At 46.0% G+C, this 23,536-nt stretch overlaps 4 protein-coding genes across 11 annotated transcripts in view; 1 reads left to right on the top strand and 3 right to left on the bottom strand.

Annotated features, from left to right (window-relative positions):
* Positions 1-152: 152 nt before the first annotated feature.
* Positions 153-2,223, top strand: LOC122626065 (argininosuccinate lyase). The gene is made up of 3 exons (XM_043806179.1): positions 153-1,012; positions 1,392-1,792; positions 1,852-2,223. Exons 1-3 carry the CDS (start codon positions 286-288, stop codon positions 2,131-2,133), a joined length of 1,410 nt encoding a protein of 469 aa, XP_043662114.1. The 5' UTR covers positions 153-285; the 3' UTR covers positions 2,134-2,223.
* A 267-nt stretch (positions 2,224-2,490) lies between these two features.
* LOC122626066 (tetraspanin-6) lies at positions 2,491-4,923 on the bottom strand. The gene is made up of 5 exons (XM_043806180.1): positions 4,894-4,923; positions 4,658-4,769; positions 3,478-3,666; positions 3,196-3,366; positions 2,491-3,132 (listed from the first exon to the last, which is right to left on the bottom strand). The coding sequence occupies exons 2-5, from the start codon at positions 4,736-4,738 to the stop codon at positions 2,647-2,649; spliced, it is 927 nt and encodes a 308-aa protein (XP_043662115.1). The 5' UTR covers positions 4,739-4,769; positions 4,894-4,923; the 3' UTR covers positions 2,491-2,646.
* Positions 4,924-6,131: 1,208 nt separating this feature from the next.
* On the bottom strand, positions 6,132-8,651 carry LOC122622011 (CD63 antigen). Its single transcript, XM_043800147.1, has 4 exons — positions 8,590-8,651; positions 7,562-7,651; positions 6,506-7,108; positions 6,132-6,377 (listed from the first exon to the last, which is right to left on the bottom strand). Exons 2-4 carry the CDS (start codon positions 7,628-7,630, stop codon positions 6,303-6,305), a joined length of 747 nt encoding a protein of 248 aa, XP_043656082.1. The 5' UTR covers positions 7,631-7,651; positions 8,590-8,651; the 3' UTR covers positions 6,132-6,302.
* Positions 8,652-8,991: 340 nt separating this feature from the next.
* Positions 8,992-23,536, bottom strand: part of LOC122621543 (serine-rich adhesin for platelets) — a 35,891-nt gene continuing 21,346 nt past the window's right edge. For 3 of the 8 annotated variants that reach the window (XM_043799636.1, XM_043799557.1, XM_043799480.1), the window contains exons 3-10: positions 19,247-19,792; positions 17,219-17,544; positions 15,739-17,128; positions 15,211-15,505; positions 14,998-15,153; positions 13,005-13,672; positions 12,283-12,946; positions 9,724-11,561 (exon numbers count right to left, since the gene is read on the bottom strand). In XM_043799636.1, the coding sequence (XP_043655571.1) occupies positions 10,666-11,561; positions 12,283-12,946; positions 13,005-13,672; positions 14,998-15,153; positions 15,211-15,505; positions 15,739-17,128; positions 17,219-17,544; positions 19,247-19,792 (4,941 nt within the window). In that variant the 3' untranslated portion in view covers positions 9,724-10,665. The other 5 variants (XM_043799861.1, XM_043799713.1, XM_043799939.1 and 2 more) reach the window with 5 other exon arrangements.

Genomic DNA, 23,536 nt, shown 5'->3' with positions numbered 1-23,536 from the left:
CAGAAGAATTATAGAACATGTTGTACGAGAGAGCAGGGCACAGTGGTCATATTGCTATGTATTTTTCAGAAAAATGTAAACGTATATTTTGTTTGAAACTACTGTTCGGACTGAGAGAATCTCACTTTTGGCGTGCCCTAATCATTTAAAAATGAGCAACTTTATTCTTGAAGATAATACGGCTGTACGACACAATAAAGTACTGGATTTACGAGCTTGGCTGCAGAGCGGCCCGTTTATACTGGGGCCAGTAGTCAGACAACTGTTGCGCCAATCGGAGCCATCATGACACAGATCCCCGAGAGCAGCTACAAGATGTGGGGTGGACGGTTCAGCGAGGGACCGCATGAGGCCCTCCAGTCGCTTAACAACAGCCTGCCCTACGATTCCCGCCTCTATGCGGACGATCTGGATGCCAGCAAGGCGTACGCAGAGGCGCTCCAACGAGCTGGTCTCATCACCGCGGCCGAGGCGGATAAGCTGGTCAAGAATCTGGAGCTGTTGCGATTCGATTGGATCGAGGGAACTGTGAAGATCCTGCCCGGGGACGAGGATGTGCACACGGTCAACGAGCGATTGCTGGTGGAGATTACCGGCGAACTGGGCCAGCGCCTTCACACGGGCAGAAGCAGAAATGACCAGGTGGTCACGGACATGAAGCTCTGGCTACGCAAGGCCATTCGTGAGACCTTGGGCCGCCTGAGTCGCATCATCGAAACGGCCACCCGGCAGGCAGAACTCCACCTGGGCGTGCTCATGCCAGGATACACGCATCTGCAGCGAGCCCAGACCGTTCAGTTCTCCCACTGGCTGCTTTCGCACGCCTTTGCCCTGCGGGAGGATGGCCAGCGGCTGGTGGAGCTCAGGGATCGGGCCAATGTCCTGCCCCTTGGAAGCGGCGCTCTGGCGGGCAATCCCCTCGCCATCGATCGTTTGTGGCTGGCCGAGAGACTGGGATTCGCGGGCGTCACGGCCAACAGCATGCACGCCGTGGGAGATCGAGATTTTGTGGGTGAGTCTGGCGGAGAAACGCCCATTTAAGTCATTTCAAAGTCGTTGATAATGGATTTGGTTTCGATTGATTTCTTATCAGCGTATCGCTCCACTTTTGATTATTAAGGGGAGACACTGATAGGTGTGGCTGGTATAATTGCGCAGATTAAACAAAAATAGAAAACTTGATTGCGCTTCTTGGCTTGTCGGTGTTTTTCCCACAAAACAGAATGTTTTATTTTAAATTTTAATTATACAAAATTATTATTATTTTTTAAATCCTAACAGCGCAGCAATGCAACTTTTTGATTGTAATAGGAAAAACGTATACCGATAATGAACTTTTATGGATTTCGAATATACTTTAATTCGAATTGGTTGATTGTTTATTCTTTTAGTTGACTTCATCTACTGCTGCTCCTTGGTGAGCCTCCATCTGTCGCGATTGGCGGAGGACTTGATCATCTACAGCACCAAGGAGTTCGACTTCATCAAACTGGCCGATGGCTTTTCCAGTGGCAGCAGCCTGATGCCCCAGAAAAGAAACCCGGACAGCCTGGAACTGATTCGCGGCATAGCCGGAGTGATCACCGCCAATCTGACGGGCATAATGATGACCATTAAGGGCACTCCGTCCACCTACAACAAGGACTTGCAGTACGACAAGCAGTTCTGCTTCCAGTCCTTCGACAAGCTGACCCAAGTGCTCGAGGTCACCGATGGTGTCCTGCAGACGCTTCAGCTGAAGCCGGAATCGATGGAGGCGGCACTTAGCACCGACATGTTGGCCACCGACTGGGTAAGTGTGCCTGCAGAGATGCTCAACTAAAATACAATACAAACATTCCCTTCTTTCAGGCCTACTATCTGGTGAAGAAGGGCGTTCCGTTCCGCCAGGCGCACCACATCATCGGTCGCGTGGTTTCGGAGGCCGAGCAGCGAGGTGTGGACATCACCGATCTGCCGCTGGGAGAGCTTCAGGCATTCAGTCCTCTATTTGGATCGGATATCGTTGCGGTGGCCGATTTCTCCAACAATGTGCAACAATATAGTGCGATTGGTGGAACCGCCAGCAGCAGCATCGTGGAACAACTGCGATTGCTCAAGAAGTACGCAAGGGATTTGGCCAAACAGTCTTAGGATGAAAACCTTACATTTGTGTATATTACTGTTCCGCTGGCTAATCACATTTTAATCAAATTAAAACCGATATTATATATTGTCAAAAAACTGGTGTTTACCGAAATAGAACATACTATAAATAAGAACAACGAAGGAACATTTGTTCCCTTGTTTTCCCTGTTTATTCCTATGGCAGCTATATAGTATATACATATATAAATATATATAAGGCAGATATAGTGCCCTGATCCTGCTTGCTGTTGATACGGATCCAGAATATATATAATTTAGTCCTCTTCGCTGCTGACTGCAATCAATATACTTTCTGCAAGGGTACTAAAATGTTGTCATATCCTTTATAAAACAACTATTGCATACCTTTAGCAGGTAGTCTAGTACCACCGCGTTTATTTCGTTTAACTATGGTATAATGGTAGTTAACAAATTAAAAAGTTACATTTACAAGGGTATCTCTTTGGGAATGCTATACGGTATAAATAGGGCTTCGATCGCAGTCGCTGCCTAGTTTGCCTAGTTCACGCTGGGGCTCTGGGGCGTGTAGGTGTAGGGTTCGTGGGAGCCCTGCTCTCCGTTGTCCAGCTGCTGGTAGCCGGTGACAGCGGAGTTCTGGGGCAGACCCACCTTGCCGCCGGAGATGAGGACGCCGAGGCTCTGCTGCAGCTGCCAGCGACGGGCCTCGCGGATGGACTTGTTGCGGCGCAGCGTCTTGGCCAGCATGAAGGCGCAGAGGACGCCGAGGAGCTGGACAAAGGCCACCGTGGTGGCGCCGGTGGCAATCAGCATGGCGCTCTGCGACACGATGAAGTTCATCTTGCGGAAGCAGCCGTAGTCGTAGGTCTCCAGACAGTTCATCTCGGTGGCGCCGTCCACACTCCTGGGCGGTGTGCCGCAGCAGGAGTTGGGCACCACCACGTCGTCGGCTGCCAGAGTGGAGTTGAAGTTGGGCGAGTAGTAGTTCTTCCAGTCCTCCGGCTCATTAACTCCGCAGCACTCAAGCTGCAGTCAGGAAGCACGTTCAATTACATTGAGATTCATATCTTTTTCTTTCTGTGTACATACCATAGATTGCATGAAGTCCACTCCAGCTTTCACATACTCATCGTGTTCGTAATCAGCCAGGGCCTGGTTCATGGTTCGGATCAGCATGCCCCTCACCTGCGATTGCATCACAAAGGCGGCGATGGCGGCGGACACCTCGAGGATGAACACCAGGAACAGGCACACTCCGTACTGCAAAAAATGTCATTATATTAGAAGGGAACTTAATAGAGTAAAAGGTTTAACTGTATAGCTAAGTCTCAGGTATCTATTAAGGATATCCACTCCAGTTATGGCCCTTACCAGATTAATGACCATCACACTCTCCTTGACGGCTCCATAGGCTCCCAGGGTGGCCACTGCGATCAGGATGAATCCAATGGCAATGAGCAGTGCCGGTGGCGACGAGAAGTGTCCGTCGATGAAGAGGCTGAAGTCGCCGAAGATGGTCTGGATCGTGGTTCCCACCATAATCAGGAGGATGGCGGTCAGCTGGGGGGAAGATGGAAAATGGGAAAATTGTAAGAAATCGTTGGGAATTGCATGTTGCCAATTTGCGGTGAGACATTCAGTGTGACATTGTGAGCACATGGAACGCAGTTGATTTGCAGTTGAGTGCATTCATTTGGGTGTTCATCTATAATTATGTCTATTCTGACTAATCAAAAATGGCGAATGAGCTTTGTTTTTTGGAATGCTAACACTTTATTCTACTTATATTTTTATTTATAACATTATTAATAAAAGTATCGCGTAACAGGTAATGGATGGGCATTGTTAGCTTTTTAAAGCATGTTTGCCTCAACTGCACACCCACTCATTTTACACACTAACGTAGTTATTGGCTTGTTTAGAAGCAGGTATGTTAATATTTGAATATTGTAGATCAACAACAAAGTGGAGAAAACATTTATCACCTGGCCCGGAAATATGTGTACATGTGTACATTGTTCCACCCACACTATAAAAAGTATTTTGGTCTGGCTATCTTATCAAAATGAGTAATTGCAAAGCTGAGTTGTCGTAAGGAATGGTGAAATATGAAATAAAAATATTTATAACCGAAATTGGTATGAGTGTAATGTTGAACCTCATGATTTTCCTACTACCAAATATATAGTTATCAACAGTGGGGTAAATTCTCTATTTCTTTCGATCTTGTTGGTATTTGATGTGTTTTTGGAAAGCAAACAAAAAACAGTTGGTAAGAGAAAATGGTTCTTGACCCGTTTCTCTTCCTCCGATTTCCCAGTTTGCTCTCATTTATTTTCCTATCAGCCACTTACGTAGGCGCAAAACAAAAAATAAAGTGCTACACTCACACTAATTTACCTCGGTGATAAGACTGGGTGCTCTGTGTGATAAAAAGGGCAATCGCAGAAAATGGAAAATAAGCCAAGATGGCGGAGCAGTGATTCATGGGTGTCATTCATGGAGGACTACATTTTCAGGATCTATGATCCAGGATGCAGGATCTACTCACCGCAAACATGAAGCTCACGATGATGAGCATGTACTTGGCGCACCTCATGCCCGAATTCAGCTGCAGTTCCCTATTCGCCATTTCGCTGTTCGCAGTCTCGCTCGGATGTCAGCTGCAATTTGTGAAAGTGTTAATCGCAGTCCGATTCCGATATATATATATGTGTATATATGTGTATATAGTATAGTGTATCGCTCGCTTTAATTTGCCGCCGACCGACCCGGCAGTGCACGTACTTTAACTTTTGCTAGTCTCACCTGAACTGAGTGGCAAAACGGTTAAGGCAATCGGCCAACTCAATTCAACTCAACTGCCAACCAGCCGTCTCTCTCCCACGCTCCGACCTTGCCGCCCTCTCCCGCCCACTCGCTCTGACACTGCGAGAAATTTAAGGCGTTTATACACATTTTGCTAAATACAAATACTTGCTCTTTAATTAGTGTTTTCTTTCTTTGATTCAATTGTATGTTCTGGTATTTCAAGTCGTCAAATTTATAATCCTTTTTCAATGGAATAAAATACATGTTTAACTTTAGAAAAAAATCTTATTCAGTTTCGAAAAATGTTGAAAAAAATCCTAGAGCCATATATATATTTAAAAATATTAGATGCCATCTACTTTTTCAGTGAACGCGCCACTTCGACTCTCTGGAAAGCTTTCTAAGCGACCGTTATCAGTTGGACAAATACATGATAAGATAAGGATTTCCATGTTTCATTAGGCAAGTTTTCGCAATAATACGAAGTTTCTAATATCGACTATCGGTACATTCAGTGCCCTTTAAAATGCTAAACTTACTGAAACTACCAGGAACTCATCTACTTATAGGACTTCACTCCCCCTAAACCCACATATGCCGTGCTGGTCAAGTTCACATGTCAATGGCAGTGGCTCAATCGAGTATATTATCGATTTAAATTCAGTTTTAAGTGAGTCAACTTCTAGGGACTATCGATTTTTTAATCGCGCCGCACTTCCAAATCGCTTAAATTATTTACAGGTAAACACAGGTGTGCTTGCTCATAAGTGTATTAGCTGTCTGCCTGGCTTCGAAGGGAAAAAAACATACAAAAATACAAACTTACATGTGTATATTTGGGATGGCTTTTTTAAAATGTCATAAATAGATCTTTAAAATGTAAATATTTTATTGTGCAATTGTTCTGAAACTAACTATAAATATATTACAAAAAAGGAACAACCCAGCATAAAAAAAGATTATTTGGTATTTTATAAAAAATATTATTTGGGTTAGCCTATAGTTCACATCGAATTTGATTTAAAGTCGCAGTATTTTAATCGACTAACTTCTATAATCTGTTAGTACAAAAGTGATACGGCAAGTTTAGAGGGGCAGGATAATGCATTCAGCAGTTTATAGACCACAATAGCAATAAGAAAGATTAGATTGCATTGCTAAATGCGCCAATATAATAAAGAGCACCCTTTTAAATAACGAAAACAAAGGCGACATACATTTGTTACCGTTTTTGTTTAGAAATATATGTATTTATTTATTTATACAAGCAAGGGTAAAAGTCAGTATATGTCTAGGAACAACATCGATATCAGCAGTGTCTTAAAGTAAATATCGGCACTATCCTCATCTAGCTCGTGATCCTCCAGAGTCGAGTGCTTCCGGACCTACATGAAGCCAGTGATGCCATTACGGATTTTGATCTCGCGTGCAATGTAGCAGGCGAAGATTACTCCAAAGAACTGGAAGGTAAAGAAAGATAGTAAAGTATTTAAGGTAGTAGTAATTAGAAATTTACCAACATAGGTCTGATTATATATTTATATATCAATATGGAATGCATCCAGTAATTCGCGACAGCTTAACTCACCTGGAGGATGGCAATGACCACGCCCGCCGCCCCCAAGCTGACCGCATGGGCGGAAATGTAGGCGGAGAATCCGTCGAGGCAGCCGACCTTGTGTCGGGTGTCAACGCTGTCCATGGACGCAGTGCAGTTGAATGTGCCCACTGTGCCAACCGGAATGTCGCAGCAGGAGAGGGGCAGTTCGCCAGTGGGGAAGGCCACGCTCCAGTCCTTGTAGTTGGTTACGCCGCAGCACTCGAACTCATCCTGGATGTCGTCCCAGAGTTTGGTGGTCGCATTCTGGTTGTCACTGTTATACTCGTGCAGCGAGTAGGTCAGCGAGTTTTTGATCAAATCGCTGGCGTCGTTGCGCAGCACATAGCCACTGATGCCAGCGGCCAGCTCCAGGATGAAGATAATGGCCAGCATCACCGAGAAGCTGAGCACCAGGCAGTAGTTCTCCTTGAGGGCACCCCAGCAGCCGAAGAAGGAGATCACGATGATGAACGAGCCGATCACGATCAGGAACGTGGGTATCGAGAAGAACTTTCCGGCCAGAAAGAGCTTGTAGCCCGTGTAGACGGCGCCCACTCCGGCTCCAACGGCAATCAGGATAATGCCCGTGATCTGGATGGATGGATATAGTGATCAATATCAACGTCTTTGTTTGCGCTCTTTTAGCAATGCATCAATAATATTGATTAATGTGTAATTATTTCTAAGAAAAGGTCTCGTTATTTATCTTAGTGAAATTAAATTTGTTGTCGAAGAGATAAGACTATGCTTGTAAGACTTCCAAAAATAATAACAAATTAAATGAGACTACTTAAACCCCTTTCAAAAGGTAACTTATTGATTTGGAAATATAGCTCATAAGCTTGTAGTTAAGGCGAATGTAATAATACCCAATATATTTAATGGCTAGAATAACCTTTTGGATCTTTGTTCCTCCTATTTAGTACATGTTATTTTCTTTTAACAACTGACCAATCATCGTTTAGTCAATATATTCTCAAGTTTGCTTTATCAGTGCCCTGTGACTGGTGACTCATCCAAACAAAGACCAAATTATTTACTTACCAAAAAGATCAAGTTAAATCCGAAAAGCGTGTACTTCACGGCATTGGCGCTGCCCGTTAGAAGCGACATCTTGTAGTTTTAGTTTATGCGCTGTGAAATCAATATTATTATTAATAAAAGGCTTTAGACCAATAAATATAGACTTTGCGGGTCAAAAATGAAGCACAACCGACGCAAATCAATTCTGGAAGTTAAATACGCTGCAGTCGAAACTAAGACACCAACGAAGGTTTGACTCCTAATCAACAGAACCCAATATATATATATATATTAACTTATCAGTAAATGATATGGCACATAGCTTTTGTCTAAGCCAAATGTGGTCAACTGCTGTATTTTTAATGTGCTGATGTTGCCGAGACCGCCATTTCAGACAAGATAAACGAACGTTTTGAATAAGATAAGATACGATAAAGTTTGATAGAAAAAGTTTGCACATATTTCGGGGGGAAAACTAAGTAGTGGTAATAAAACATTATTGTTAAATTACCAAAATATACCATAAATAGTCGCATTAGTATCTATTAAACCTACTCAATCCAGCTGCTTTTTATTGTTGCGAGTACGGTTTGATTAACAACTTTTTATATATAATTTATATATTGGAATCAAAAGAGAAATTCAACGAACTTTGTGCCAATAGTTCACATGACTCATTTTGGCCACGGAAGAATTCTAAACACACAAATTTCATGGAAGACACATATATATTAATTCGGCTTGATACGAGTAGTGAAGATTATAATCATATTTATAGATAAGAAAGCCAAGTGTTAGGGTTCCTCTGCCTATCGGGGTGATGACTCATCCTTATGCCGGACCAGGTGGTGCAGTGCATCAGAGTGTCTCCAATCACTTCACACATTGGCATACATAATTATGTGGGTTTTTGAAAGGTATTTTTCGAATCGCTCGCAATCAGCTATCTGAATGTTGCATTGGTTCTTATCAGTGGCCCAGTTGAAACGTAACGCAGCGACACTTGAGTTTTACGTTATCACTTTTTACTGCTTTTTCAATCTACTCACGGCACTGAAAGTGGACAATTTTAGTTTAACCTGACGGCAGTTGGACAACAACTGAGAGGCTCTTCCATTTACCGAATCGCTCGCAGAGGATTACTATTGCGAGCACCCATAAGCTTTGCTACCTATCGAGTTGTTGGTTTGCGTGAGTTGTTGTTTAGTGATAAAAAGTAAAATATATAATGAAATACCTTGGGAAAAGCTGCGAAAAAGCTTTTCATGAGTTAGCACTGGTCTGCGAAAAGAGAACTTCCACGTTGTTTTTTTCAAATTGCATGGGCGAATATATTACATTATATTTTTGTTAAAGTATTAACTGCAAGTGGCAGTGGCTTACGCGTCGTATACGCGATTTATCCCAATTCCTCATATAAAATAAAGTAACGCCATTCGTATTTCAAAATGTTTAATTGAAAAATGTATTATATTTATTTTCATTCACTTTGCTTGTCGTACACTAAATGCTATCGAAGAATATATATGAGTATCATTTGTTATTTTATATGTTTAGTTTTTAGTTTAATTTTGTGGAGTTGCTGGCATAATTTTAATACTTGAATTTCGAGTGCAATGCCAAAGCGTGTTTTTTTTTTTCGTTTTCTTTTTTTGCAGTGTGTGTGGGAAATGCAATGTGGAAATGCGAACAGGAACTGGGAACTGGAACATTTTGAAAGTCACATTTTGCAGTATTAGTAAGTCGGTTAGTTGGGGGGTGCCGTCAACCTTGAGTAATTTGTTTGAAATTTATCGCATTGCCAGAAAATTTCGCAAATTACCAAAAGAAAGTCTCATCGAATTGGGTTGGTCGTTCGGGTGTTAGTGCGTATTACAAATGTATACATAAATCATTTATAAATCATTTAAATTAGATGTCTTCTTTTTTAGTAGTTCGTTGCTTCTTCGGAGTTCTGCGCCGGAGTTCCCACATCCTACTTCCTATCCTTGCCGTGGCGATCCCGCGGATGCCTGCCACTCGCCATCGTCGAGGTGGCCAGGCTGTGGACATGATGTGGCTGCTGCTCCCGATGACCATGTCCAGATCCCTGATGCTTGCCGCTGCTGCTGTGCTGGTGCTGATGATGCTGATGGTGCTGGTGTCCATTCAGTGTGCTTTTACCGTGTCTGTGGAGGAGGAGGAGAATACCCTGTTAGATCTCAGATGACACCGCTGATAGTACAAATAATTTTTAATGATTTTTCTACGGTTTTGTTTCAAATTGCTACTTCAACTACGTAGTTCCAGTTGCTAGAGAGAAATAGAATAGAGCAAGGCCGTTTGATGTTGTGTTTTCGTTTTTTGAATTCCAATTTCATTGATGATTTCTGTTGGATTTTCTTTTCTGCTTTCCAGCAACATGTTCATAGTCAGTTTCTAGAGTTGAGTCTACTGATAGAGCGGAGTGTGCGTGGGGTTAGAAAATTAGGTGGTGTGAGTTCATTAATAGTGGTCAAACATGCAAGATCCATTGAGAAACGAGAATAATTTGGTTAAATTATATAGTTGTTGTATTAGTGGAGTTTGAATTCAGTTTGAATTAAAAGTTGTTTATAGTGCTACATTTGAGAGTAGAGAAATTATGTCCATTGCCAAACCACTTTTCGTACTTCCCACTAAGTCCAAACATGCAATACTGGGGGTTAGAAAAGTAAACGGAATTTGGAAAAACGCTTACGCTGTGAAAAGTAAAAACAGAACCCAGACAGGCCCTTGTTTCTTTTTGTGCTTGTGTGCATTGGCCGAGTTTTTGATTGTGTGTGCGCTCCGAAATAAATAATAATCAAAACAATAATTAACAACGAAAGTCTCTTTCACACTCGAGTATTATTTGTGGGGATTTAGTATTAGTATGGGGGAACACAGTGGTTGGGTGGTTTTTTTGGGTGGTGGTTAGGAAAATGCAGTTCACTTTTTGCCCGGCTGTGGGATATCAAACGTAATCGTGCATTGCGAATTATTTGCGTGTGCTTGTGTGATTTCTGTGACGAGATCCTGTCAGCCAAAGGATATGTATTTAATTTATGTTGATTTTTGGTTTCTTGTGGTCTTAGTTCTCAGTTCTTAGTTCTGTCCCGCGCTGACTATGAACATGTGCAGATGCCGAAGGGCTGGTGGGTGGACACACTGCTGCGCACTTGCCGCATCTTCAGCCTCTTTGGCCAGCCGCCCAGCCGGCCACGCCCCTCCCGAGCTAACGCCCCCGCCGCCGAGGCACCAAACAGCTGCGCATGCTCATTGCTCAGATTGTTTTGGTAGGGACGCAGCTTGTCCGCTTTGTCCGCTTTGTCCGCCTTGGCCAGCTCCTCGCTGGTGGCATAGAGCAGGTAGTTGTCGTAGACATGGCTAACACTCGAGTTCCGCTTGGCCGGCAGGTAGGGCAGGAAGGCGAAGCTCGAGCTGGTCGACTGGGTGGCCTTCAGGGAGGGCTTCTTGCGGGCCACACTGCGACAGCGCAGGGTGGACTGGTTGGAGTAGCTGGGCGGTATCATCTGCAGCTTGGTGCGGTACTCGTAGCTGGCGGGCGGATTCACTGGCACCGGGATTAGGGATCTCTTTCGTTTGCTGCGCGGCGGTGGCTGTGGTGGCTGCGGTGCTTTCGTCACCGACTCCACCTCATCAATGCTCGCGTAGTCCGCCTCTTTGGCGGGCTCTGCGGCGCTTTCGGCACTATGCTGTCCGCGTGACTCCTCGCTGGTTTCGGTAGGGGCTAAATTCGTTACGTATACGTACGTCAGTTCGTGGTGGTGCGTGGGTGGTGCTGTGGTGGTGCTGGCTGATGCAGATGCGGTTGCAGATGCAGATGGTTTATGCGCTGTGGTTTTCGATGCTTTCGCACTGGCTGTGGTGCTCGTGGTCGACTTTTTGTGTATCGTTGCCGAGTCGTGGCTACTGCGACTCGATCTCGTCTTACTTGGCCGACTGCTCTCCCTGGTTCCCGACGACGGGTGCTCACTGTGCCTAGAGCGACTGGAGTGACCTGTAGTTGGGAAAATTGAGTATTGTTAGAATAAGCTTTAGGAAATATTACCTTAAACCAGAATGTAAAATGTAGCTTTTTTCATCTTATATTATTTTTAAGATCTCAGATTACGTTTTATGTTTAAATAGCCTCAATAATAACATGCTGCTGTAATCATTATAGACCTTACGTAAATTTGTTTAAATAGTGCCTTTTATAATTATTACAAATTACTTGATTTATTTTAAATTTGAAAGTAATCAATCTCAATGTTGGCCTGGTTTTAAATTACATTGTGCTAACGTGTTTGACGGTGGTGTAGAAGTAAATGATTAACAATTTAATCAGTTCTAGTGTTTAATAATCTGTTAAATGTAAAAACGTGTAATACTCATATGGGTGCTTGATGCTAGAAATTTAGATATAAGTTAATATGATAAATTCCAAAATGGAAGAAATCAATACATTTTGTTTATCAACTTTGTGTGGCTAAGATCGTTTAATCAGAGGGACGTGTATTTGGGTTCAAGTGTGTTGTTTAAGTGTTAATTAATCTGATCGGAACTGAAACTCATCTGGCGAACCTAAAACGTTTGTTCAGCCTCTGCGGCTGTGTGGCACCCATAATGAGTAAGCCCAAAACAAGAAGTTCTGCAAGAGACGGGATCAGATTAACCGGATTCGATCACTCGGTTGTATCCTTCTTTAAAGAAAACTAGAAGACTTTTCCAGATCTTACCCCTGGAGCGCGTGAGTTCATCGCGGTGTTTCTCGGTGCCTCGAGAGCGTTCCCGATCGCGTTCCTTTTCCCGATCCCGATGGCTGCTCTGCCGGGAGCGACTCTCGTCCGCCACCCGGGAGGATCTCATCAAGCGACTGGAAGACGAGGTCTTGGTCTCAGCGGATTGATCCACCTCGCGGCTGTGGCGACTGTGATGGGAGCTGCGCTTGGACTCCAGCGAAGATGAGCCCGCTCCGGTGGCACTGGAACTGCTCCTGGGCTTGCTGCTGTTCCGATGGACTCGCACCTCGATTGGCTCATGGCGCGACTTCTCTCGCTTGGGGGTGCGCATGCGCAGACGCTCGGCTCGCTGCTTGGTGGCCACTTGGTCGTCGGAGGAGCCGCCGCCGTGGGTCATGGACTCCCGCGAACTGGAGCGGGATCGGTCGCGTGGACAGCACTCGATGGAGGACTGCGATGAGCTGCGAGCCCGCGTCGGCGAAGGAGTCGACTGCCTGGAGTTGCGACGCGCCTCGGAGGCGAAGGTGCCACGGGCCACGCCCATCGATTGCGGGTGAACCTTCACCTTCTCGTCGATGGTCTCCAATGGCTTGGCGCTGCGCCGCTGCAGGGAACAGGATCTGCGCCGCTGATCCTTGATGGCTGCCTCGTCGAAGAGAGCCTGTCAAAGAAGTTCGGGTTAGTTAAGCTTTAGGTATACTTATGGATGAGCAACTTGCCTTCAAAGTCTGATCAGCGTTGCGGGTCATTTCGCTTAGGATCTGGGCGTCCCTCTGCAGGTCGGTCTTTCGCTCATAGCTGCCCGGCGATCGGGATCTCTCCGGCGAGTGGGCTGGTGACTTGACCCTGAAGGTGGTGGTCAGTTCGGTGGCTATGTTCTCGTAACAGTGCTCCTCGTCCTCATCCAGATCATCGTCATCATCGTGGTTGTAGTCGTTGTCGTTGTGTTGGGGACTGCTGTGCCTCAGCAGGTCGGGTCGATCGTTGAGCAGTTGCCACTTGGTCGCGGTCGTGGTCGTGGTGTTTGCCATCACCTCATCCTTGTGGCTCACTTTGCTGCGACTGGGCAGTGTCCTCCTGGGATTGGTCGTGGTCGTTGTGGCGAGCTTCGTTTGCTGTTGCTGTTGCTGCACTCCAAAGTAGGAGAGCTCGTGTTCACGCAACTTGCGGGCACCGCGTGCCTCCTTCACAATCTTCAAGGACTCGCTGCCGGACTCATCGGCATTGTCCAGGGTAGACTGCGCTTGGATTTGCGGCTGTATAAAGAGGGTTCTTGGCTTGGCCACTGGGATCAGCTGGCCGATGCGTAGGGTGGGCGGAGCTGCCTTAGGTTTCTCGATTTGGGGAGCATGGAGCGCTATGTTCATCACGTTCGACTTGGGAAGATCTGAAAAGATGATGAAGAAATAAGTGAGGTGCTATTTGATTATTTGTTCTAGTGAACTCCTTAAAATATATAATCAATTCCTTGGCCTTTTATGATAAATACTTATATTATGGTATAGTACCATACTACATCACTGTTTCTATTACTCAGGATCCTTATCATTTTGGATACAGCTCCAGAAAATGTACTATTCAACTGCCTTAAATGAACTCCTCTAACTCAACCCTATCTCCTCTGTGCTTCTAGCAGGCGTTACCTGCTCGCTTCAGCATCTGGTCCTGTGCCTCGATCTTCCAGATGGTTCGCTTGGCCTTGAGGCGACTCCAGCTGCTGGAGTATTCGCTGCCCCTGAACGTCTCTGCGGGCTGCTGATCCGGCGAGGAACTGGCCTGGGTGCCTCCGCCACTGTCACTGTTGCTGTCCCGGAAGTACCGCTTCACCTCCTCGTCGGCACTGTCTTCCTGGTCCTGCTCGGCGGCATCGTAGAGCCTGCGCAGCTGGGTCAACTGCTGGCTCACCGGGATTTGGGTGTTGCCCAGTAGCTTCAGACGCGGCGGAGCCAACGGAGTTCGGGGCAGGGAGTCGTACAACGCGCTGCCGAAGAGATCGCTGCTCGTAATGGAGGTGGTGGATATGGTGGAGGGACGGCGCGCGGAGGAGTAGGATCCCTCCTCCTGGTAACTATGCGATCGCAGCATGGGCGTGGGAACCACTATCGTGGGTTGCACCAGGGCGGACTCAATCGAAGCTATGCTCAGGCGACGCATGGCCTCATCGAATTCACTGGCCGAGCGCATGGTCCTCATGATCAGCGACGTGGACTTTAGGCCCTCGTCCAGGATGCGCTGATGCTGGCGCAGATCCTCCAGCAACAGCTCCTGGGCACTGGGTCGTCGGTGTTGGCGGTATTTCGAGATGGGATGCTGCTGCTGATGCTGATGCATTGCGGTGCCTGTGTGGGAAATGTGCGGAAAGTGTCGTTGGTGGATTTGGAAATTCATGTTTCTTTTGCTTTTGCTTTTTCTTTTGTTTGATTTTGTTTTTAGAGCGTGGTTATCGAGCTGAGCGTAGCGGGTTGTGTTAGATGTAGCATTAGATGTGGTTGGTTTAGAAAAGCGGCAGTCAGAGCTCACGACATGCATTAAAAATACAATTCAGAGTACAGAGTTCAGAGTTCGAGTCAAGTAGAGGAGTCCATGGCTAAAACCCAGATAGACTAGATCATACAACGTAATTCAGTGGACGAGGTACTACAAACTACAGGCATTCCAACTAGCTAATCAAATGTACAACTAACTATACTTAGGTAAAAGTAAAGCACCAACCTGATTCAGCCCAATCCTCGGATCCGAGGCTCACATTGATCTTGGTCGAGTACCCATTGCCAGCTGGTGAGGATTGCTGCTGCTGCTGGCGCTGCTCCACGATGCGAATCCTTTCGGCCACCGACTTGGGACTAATGGGTGAATCACTGGTGATGCCTTATGGTGAAAAATACATTTAATTATTTCTAATACTATTATCTTCAATATACTCACCACTATCCCTTGCCGAAGGACTCTCGCGATCCGCCTTCATCGCTGGAACACTCCAAAGGACGTCGGCACTCTCGATGTTCTCGCCCAGGTGATAGGGCTTCGGCTTAACAGGCTTGTTCTTCAGGATGCCCCGAATGTTGGACAGCTCGTCCGTCTCGTTGTCCGTGGTGTCCACACCACTGGTGGAGGTGTAGCTGTTCCGCGACGTGGACTCCATCAGGCTGTACCGTGGTTCGTGCACCGGCTTGGCCACCGTGGTCACCGTCACTTGACTGCTGCTGCTGCTCTTGGAAATCTGCAGCAATAAAATTCTATATTACTGGGATTCTGATAAAATTATTTATATAATTAATACAAATGTAGCCACTTCAGTACATCGACACTTTAAGCAAATATCTTTATATCATACATCTTTTATATCATTTATTCATTCATTTGGCTGAAACTTATACACTTTTTTACCATCTTGTGAGTCATACTTATATACTTATAATTTTCTTGGAATATTTTTTTAGGTAGAGTACTCACCGGCTGGCTAACCACCTCCGGCGGATCCATGAGCGTGGCGCGGTAGGCCACTGTGCTGGTGGCTATCGTCTTGCGGCGCTGTGAGTCGTCGCCAAAGTGGGTCACCTCGCTGCTCGGAGTGCCGCTGCTGCTGGAGCTCCCTCCTCCGACGGCGCTGGCTGACTTCACCAGACTCTGCAGCGGACCACTGGTGGTGGTGGTGGTGCTGCTGCTGCTGGAGCGGCGGCGTCGGCGAAAGTTTTGCGTTGGCGGCGGCTTGCCGTCGGTCTCCACGATATTAACGCGACCCGATTCGGCGGCAAAGTGCACCTCCGTCTTGCAGAACTCCACTCGCTTCTGGGCGCTACTTTTGCTCAGGTGGCTGCTGGTGGTGGTGTGGGAGGAGGTGCCTCCATTCACATGAACCTGCGAGGTTTTGCGGACATCACGCCAGGTTTCCTCCACGGCAATCGAATGGCGCTTACTCAGCTCCCCCTCTGTGGGGCTGGAGGAGGGGATGCGGGGTTTCACGGAACGGCCAAAATGCACAATGGTGCCAACGCCATTCTGTTGTTGTGCCGCAGCGGCATTCTTCTCGTTCCTCTCCCGCTCCCTCTCGGTGGGCGACCAGTTGCCCAGCTGCTCACCGGATCTGCCCAGGCCACTGTCCGTGGAGGCGTCAACCCGGAAGATGCTCTTATCCTCCGGCGGCGACATCTTCTCGAAGCCGTACGACTTGCGCCGCAAATGCCACTCACTGGAACTGGTGTCCTTCTGCCGCTGGCGTGACTCCAAGCTGTGGGTATTGTGGACGGGTCGAAAGGCCGAGGGAGTGGATGGAGTGGGCGGCGTGGGAGCTATCTGCTCCACGCTGATCTCCCGCACCACCACTGGCTTCTTCTGGTGATAGGCCAGGAAGTCCTCCTTGTAGAGACTCTCGTCCGAGAGCTTCTTCAGCTTGCCGCGTATCTCCTGCAGCGACTCGGCGGTGAGGAAGGTGTTCCTCTTGGCCACCGTGGGCTTGATCGATGGTGTGTTCAGTATGTTGTCCAGAGCGGCCAGATCCACGTGATTGTTCCGCATGGCCGTGTGGAGGCGTCGTCCGTTCTCCAGTTCCGCTCGCAGACGGGCCACACTCACCGAGTTACTCGGCAAATCCAGGGGTCGTGGTCGGACGGAGGATGCCGGACTCTTGTAGTGATCCTGCGACTGGAAGGAGCGACGCAGCTTGCTGACCCTGCGCCACTCGCCCACCGGCTGTTCGGCGGGGTCCTCTCGCTCCCAGTCGTTGCTGAGATCATCCGTGGAAATGGAGCGGGATCGCTGGAGCAGCGTGGATCCTATCGAGGGCACTGGAGGGGCGTAGACCGACTGGGACACCTGCTGGCGACGCTGATGGCGAGCGGTGAGTCTGTGTGTGGAGATTGGGATGGGAATGGGAATGTGTTACTGGATTCAGGGCCGATCGGCTAATGGATCGAAATTTGTGTGCGCGACTTACCGCAGATCGTCGTTGTCGTCGTCGTCATCGTTATAATGCCGGAAACTTTCCAAATCACGACGCTGCGTTGGCGGGGCAGCAGCTACGTCAGCACCACCAGCTCCACCAGCTCCGCCAGAACCACCCACGCCACTTGGTAGCTGGCCATATAAGTCAGCCTGCTTGGCCCAAACCGCTGGCGATGATGATGATGATGATGATTCTGGTGCCACAATTGCATGTAGGCTTATTTTGCCCGCACTTCTGTGGGTGTTGCCCGCCGCTTGCGCTGCAGTTGTTAGGATCGAATTGCTGCTGCTCTGGCTGGAAATGCTCGAACTGCTTTTCTGTAAATGGCAAGCACAACAACGAGAGGCGAGAAATTAAAGGCAAAATTAAACAATATCAACCGTATTCAAAAGCAGCACAAAGACGAGCTCAGTCCGACTGAGCGCATTATATAGTTATATAGCCGGGCTATATGGCGATCTCGAGTGCGGGTGTCTTTCGTTTGGTTATCGTCATTATGGGAATTGTTATGCTATATGGAGTGGGTGCAGTGCTTGACAGGAACTGCTCAAGGAAGCTGGGCACTTAAGTCGCATATGAGCGCTGAATAAGCCGTGGCAAATGGATTTCCGCATTGCCGACAAATGGCTTCCAGAGAACTGAGTCCTCGAATAAATAAAGAACTAGTAATGGAATAGATCAGGCCTAAAGTAGCGTATGGAAGTAAAGCTTATTGCTATAAGGCAAAGTCCTGGAATACAATGCAGTTTAAGTAGCTTAATATAAAGTTCACAATTTTAAAGCATATTAACACAATTTATAACATAAGTTATAAACATATATCTTTGCTCATTTTCTAAGCTGAGCAAATTGAGATACAAAATGGAATTCCCCGAATACGTTTTCGCAGCAAGATTAATGACCAGAACCTCAGGTGACTGTGCCAGTGGGCGTTGATCTCGTCTCAAGACACTTTCTCATCACTTTTTTTTTTGCCGCCCAATAATTAGACACTTTTAACTATGCGAATGGCGTTTTGAGAGAGTTGGCGTAGAAATTTCCTTTGTGGTCATGACCCAAATGTCCAGCTGAAGTGCTAAGCAACGCCTAATTGAGCCACGCTATTATTAAATGTTTCCATTCGATTTCGATTCGATTGATGAGTCAAATGATCAGCCGTACCAGACAGTTTGTGGAAAGTCTGGTGAGGTTTAATTTGATATATGAGCTATGGCCAATTGCAGAGAACAAGCTACTTGTATAAGTGTATTTTGGTAACTGTATGATGTTCAGAAATGACACTGCCATTTATTTATAACTGATTTTATTTGGCTTGGACTATTTCGTCTAAAAGATACTTATTGGTGATAGCGAAAAGCAAGACCATTAACTAGAGAAAAGTTTGTGAATTATTTTGCAGCTCTATTACTTATTTTAAGCACCCCGATAAAATCTTAGAGTTGTGATGTTAACAACCACCTTAGGACTTTCTCAATCCCTGTTCATTACACGTTTTCCTTGAATTTCCCAGAGCCATAAATTTTTCCCCAAACCACGACCATCGGCGACTGTTAACAACTGGCCATTTTCGGTCATTGCCATGGCCATGGTCAAAAGATTACTCCTGAATAAGAGACGAGATGGAAGAAAGCAAACATTGGTTCATGCTAATGAGCCAACTAAACAAAGCCAACTACACGGAGAGAACTGGATGAGCAACTAATATTTACTGTAATAAATGATACGAAATACAAGCACCTGCTTAACTGCTTATTTAAAGAACTGTTATTATTTTAAGAACACGATAAGCATTAAAGAAAACTACTTTAAATGTTTTAATCAATATGAAAATGTTGTTATTATAAAGAAAATTCCAATGATAATGGGAGTGTAGAATAAACAAAAATTGTTTACTGAAATATTTCCAAAAACATTCTTTTTTAAGGTCATAAGAACTGTCTATTTCTTGCAGTGTAGCAAAGGCGATTGAAACGAGACCCTGACTGTGGACTGCTGCATTTGAGCCTGGCCCAAACTTACCATTAGATTGCTTAATTTCAGACTTGGAGCCGTATCGGGTAACAAATTGTGGCAGCCTTTGTGCAAAGGCTCGTCGGCAGCGTCCTCTTTATCGCTCGCCTCGCCATTAATCACAACAAAATCAACATGATCGTCGATTAGCTCCTGGCTCAGTGCGGATGCGGATGCGGAGGCAGAGGCGGATGTGGCTGCGGATGCGGAGTGAACAATACCAGCATCGCTGCCACTGAGACTGCAATCGTCGCTAAGCTCGCAGATGTCAACACCCTGGCTGCTGATGGGGGATAGGAGGATGGTGGACTTTGGAGGTGGATCGTGGCCATTACTCTGACTCGTGCGGTGGTGGTGGTTGTGGTGTTGGTGGTGGGTGGTGGATGTGGTGGTGGTGGATGAGGAGGAGGACCACGAGGACGAGCTCTTTTGCACCGTCTGGGTGCGGATCACCTGCATGGCGCCGTTGGCGGTGCGGGCCTTCAGCACCTCCAACTGTTTGCGCTGCGTGTGCTGTGTGCCATTGGGCTGTGAGATGTTTTGGGAGTCGGATATCTGGGGAGAGAGCGGAGAGAGAGAGAGGGGGATTCAGTGGTGGCAGGATAATGAGTGGATGTTTCAGGGGGATTCATAACGATATTAATATAAACATAATGTGGTATTAGGATTTTAGTACGATTTTTAAAGTTTAGTTGGTGTGTGCTTTGGAAATATTCCAGTTATCCAACCCTATACTTATAAGTATACCTACATTACCATTTATTTTAATCTGATCTTTAAGTCTTATTTAACCACTTCAATTGATCTAATTAATACATCAGTTGATGCCGAGTTATATCGATTTCTTAACCATAACAGCATATAAATGGGTGCAAAGTAAGATAAATAAAACATTAAACAGGCGATCGCGATGTGATTGTCTAAACTCCACCGCGGGTGTGGGTGTGTCCCATGCGAGGCGTAAAAGTGCTTTGTCGCATGGCATTCGGCATTCGGCACTCGGCCGTTGGCAACGGGGCGTATGAAAGTTGCCAGACGAAACACTTGACCGTCAGCCACCCTTTCCCCCCGCTCCAAGTTGCCCCCCCTCCAAAACGCCTCTAGATGCCTCTTATCTCGACAGCTGGGCGTGCGCAGTTCGCCCGCTTGGCACACGTGACCAAACGCCAGCCACAAATCAAAAGACTCTCGAGAGCAACTCTCGAATGCAACGGCAAACAACACAGCAACTGCACCCTTTTGTCGTAATGCACTCAGAGAAACACTTTATAAACAAATATTTCCCTGAATGATTGATTGTGTTTTATGCACTGCTGCGATAAATAAGTTTAACATTTCATATCTGCTGTATAAATGAACTCTCAACAAAAGATCTTTCATATAAATGATAAAATATTATTTTAGAAATTATGCTTATTTATTATTTATTGTGCACAGTTTGGAACAATTAGCAGATCCGTTCATTGGATCGTGCCATGACACACCATCGAAGGTAGGAAACAGAAACAGAAACCGAAATAGAAACAGAAATACAAAACACACTCGAATCGAGCTGGCCAAAAGATCGATTGTGGCAATCGATTGCATTGATGATTTATAGTGCTAAAATGCATAATATGCGCCAAATGAAAACTTTAACCCGCCGGTTGTCCAGTTCGCGGCGTATTCGTGTCAATGACCAAAATGCAGCCGCACATTTGACTATGAGTCAAAGTGCAGCATTGTTTATATAGAATATAAAAATTTGAATGTTCACCAGGCGGTTCGAAACAAAGAAAATTGCATATTATATGCATATTGTGGGTTGAGTCACCTCAGTGTTCTAGGTTCTCACTGGAAGTTTTGTCTTTTTTTTTTGGGCTGTAACTCATAACTCATAAGTCGGCGAATGGCGAAAATAATTTCTGTGGTTATACTCTTGGTAATTAGCTTCATTAGATGGGAATTTTTGCGGGTGGCTGAACAAAGAACGGAGTATAACTAAGGGATACGCAAATTCAGGAAAGTATTGAAGACTTGGCAGCAGTTTTATATTTTGTACGAGTTCAGGGTTGTCCCTTTCAAAGTTCTCCATCAGGCGGTTTCACTTATTCAGTTCAATTCACCATTCAGTTTGGTTCGATTTCTGGCTGGCTGGTGATTTTAATACTTCAAGCTTCCCATTGACCCGCGGGCAAACGGACAATGCATAATAATTTCAGCGGCTCCCTAAAGTCACACTCATCCTTGGGACTTGGAATTGAAACAAAAAAAACTTGGAACAAAAAATAAGAGTGCAGAATAGCGTGGCAGACATAAATTATAAGCCCAGTTTGGCACCCGCGGCCATGCACGTTCTGCCGCAGTTTCTCACGATGGTCAGAAAAGGAGACTCTTGGCGATCTGGGACCGCTTTTCCTCCTAATGCCTCGCAATTTCCTATCGAGTGAACGCTGCAATATGTGTATGCCTGTCTATCCATCGATGACCTCTTTTCGCTGGCTCGCTGATTTTCCAGCTGGCTGCGCCGTTTTAGTTTAGGCCAGCATGTGTAGGCTGGCTGGCTGGTTGGTTGGTTGGCTGGTCTTGATCTTGGCCAGGCTAATTAAGCTGTTTGGGAGCAATCTGCATGGCCCAGGGGGTGGCTCAATCATGGCAACAGCTGGCGAGGAATGAAAGCCAACTGTAAATGAATTATTCCGACCTGGCCAAAATCAGCCAGCCAGCTAGTCAGCCAGCTAGCCAGCGATCAGTGTCATGATCTTGTACAGCCTCCTGTTGATACACCCAACCAAAAGCACAAAAAAAAAAAGGAAACCACATAATTGAAAACCGTTCCGAACTGAACCAAACTGAACCGAACCGAAGCGCAAAGTCAAGTTGAAGGTTCAATGAAATGCAGAGACTTGCCACGACTTCCACGGAGCCCAGCACTCGCATATATTATATGCCAGCCAAAGTCGTGATGATGTAGAGGAAGACTTGGCTCTCGGCTCTACACTGATCAAAATCACTTGAAAATATTTAAACTATAGAAAAAAACTAAGTAAAAACAGAAACCAATTTAACAATTAAAATTTGTATCCATACTTTAAGGCGTATCGTGTTATGAAACATCAAAGAAAATTCGTACAATTTTAACAGTCATATTTAAAGTATTCAAATATTTTGTTCACTTCATGGATATGCCAAAATATTTGGTTGCCTGCGCTTGAAACGAATTTAATGATGCTGCACCATCATCATCATGGTCATCATCATCAGTCGCAAACTCAGTCGCAGTCGCAGTCGTCTGCCTGGTCGTGTTCGGCTCAGTCTGTCTGTGGCCATAAGATTGACTGTCTATCTCCCGACTCTGTGACTCTGTGACTCTGCCTCTGCATCTGCCATGTACGTCCGTGTCGTCCATGTGGCATACAGTCCGGCCCATGGTCCATATGTCCTCCAGTTCGTGGCATGCATGTCGCCTTTTCTACCTTTTGTGGCTCTCCCGGCTTCTCTGGCTGCCAATTCGCACAGATCGTCGGCATAGACATGCCAAACCATTGACTCTTTTATTTTTAGCTGGCACTGACTTTGGTACTCTGCATCAGAGCACCGCACAGTGGGATGCGGCCTCTTGGCAGTAAGTAATGGGAATAGGAAAATAGGGTTTACGATTCATAAATTGCCACTTCTTCATATATGTATGTACCTACAAGGTTTTCTTTTCCTAGGAGCTTTCATTATCTTTGGCACCTTTCTTTTAAAGCCAAAAACCATTATGAAAGGCATTCCTGATCCTATTTCGAACAACTTATGAACATTTAGCCAAGGTCATGCTGCATGACTCATATGAAATATGTGGCTGAGCATCACCACAGTGCAGTGTGAAGTGTTTTCTGCTGTTCTGGTTTGTGCCATTTTGTGAACCGCGTACCTTGCGACCTGTGGCTCAAGCCATAATAATATACATTTGTAGATGCATTATTTCTGTCACGATCTCGTTGGCTTCATATCTCTATATACTCGTATGCTCGAGCTTTCGAGTGCAGTCGGTATATCATAAGAGTGCCTATATCTACGACACTGACTCCCCTACCTGAAAGCCACCTGAAACTCACTGCGGTCTCGGAGTGGAGTGGAGTGTGGGGTTCATTAGCGGCAGAGGAAACACTTAATTGCGGCAAGACACGTCAGTTGACATCCTCAATTAGTTGCAAGTAATTTACGTGTGTCGGCCAAATGGCTTGAAGAGCACTCGGGCAAGAAGACAAATGAAATGCTGGCAGTTGACCACAGGTAAATCCCGTGAGTGGCCGGTTGCATCTTCACCGCGGG

The sequence above is a fragment of the Drosophila teissieri genome, chromosome 2L (genome assembly GCF_016746235.2).
Source record: "Drosophila teissieri strain GT53w chromosome 2L, Prin_Dtei_1.1, whole genome shotgun sequence".
In the NCBI taxonomy this organism is placed as follows: Eukaryota; Metazoa; Arthropoda; class Insecta; order Diptera; family Drosophilidae; genus Drosophila; species Drosophila teissieri.
This window is presented reverse-complemented; position numbering and strand designations above follow the sequence as displayed.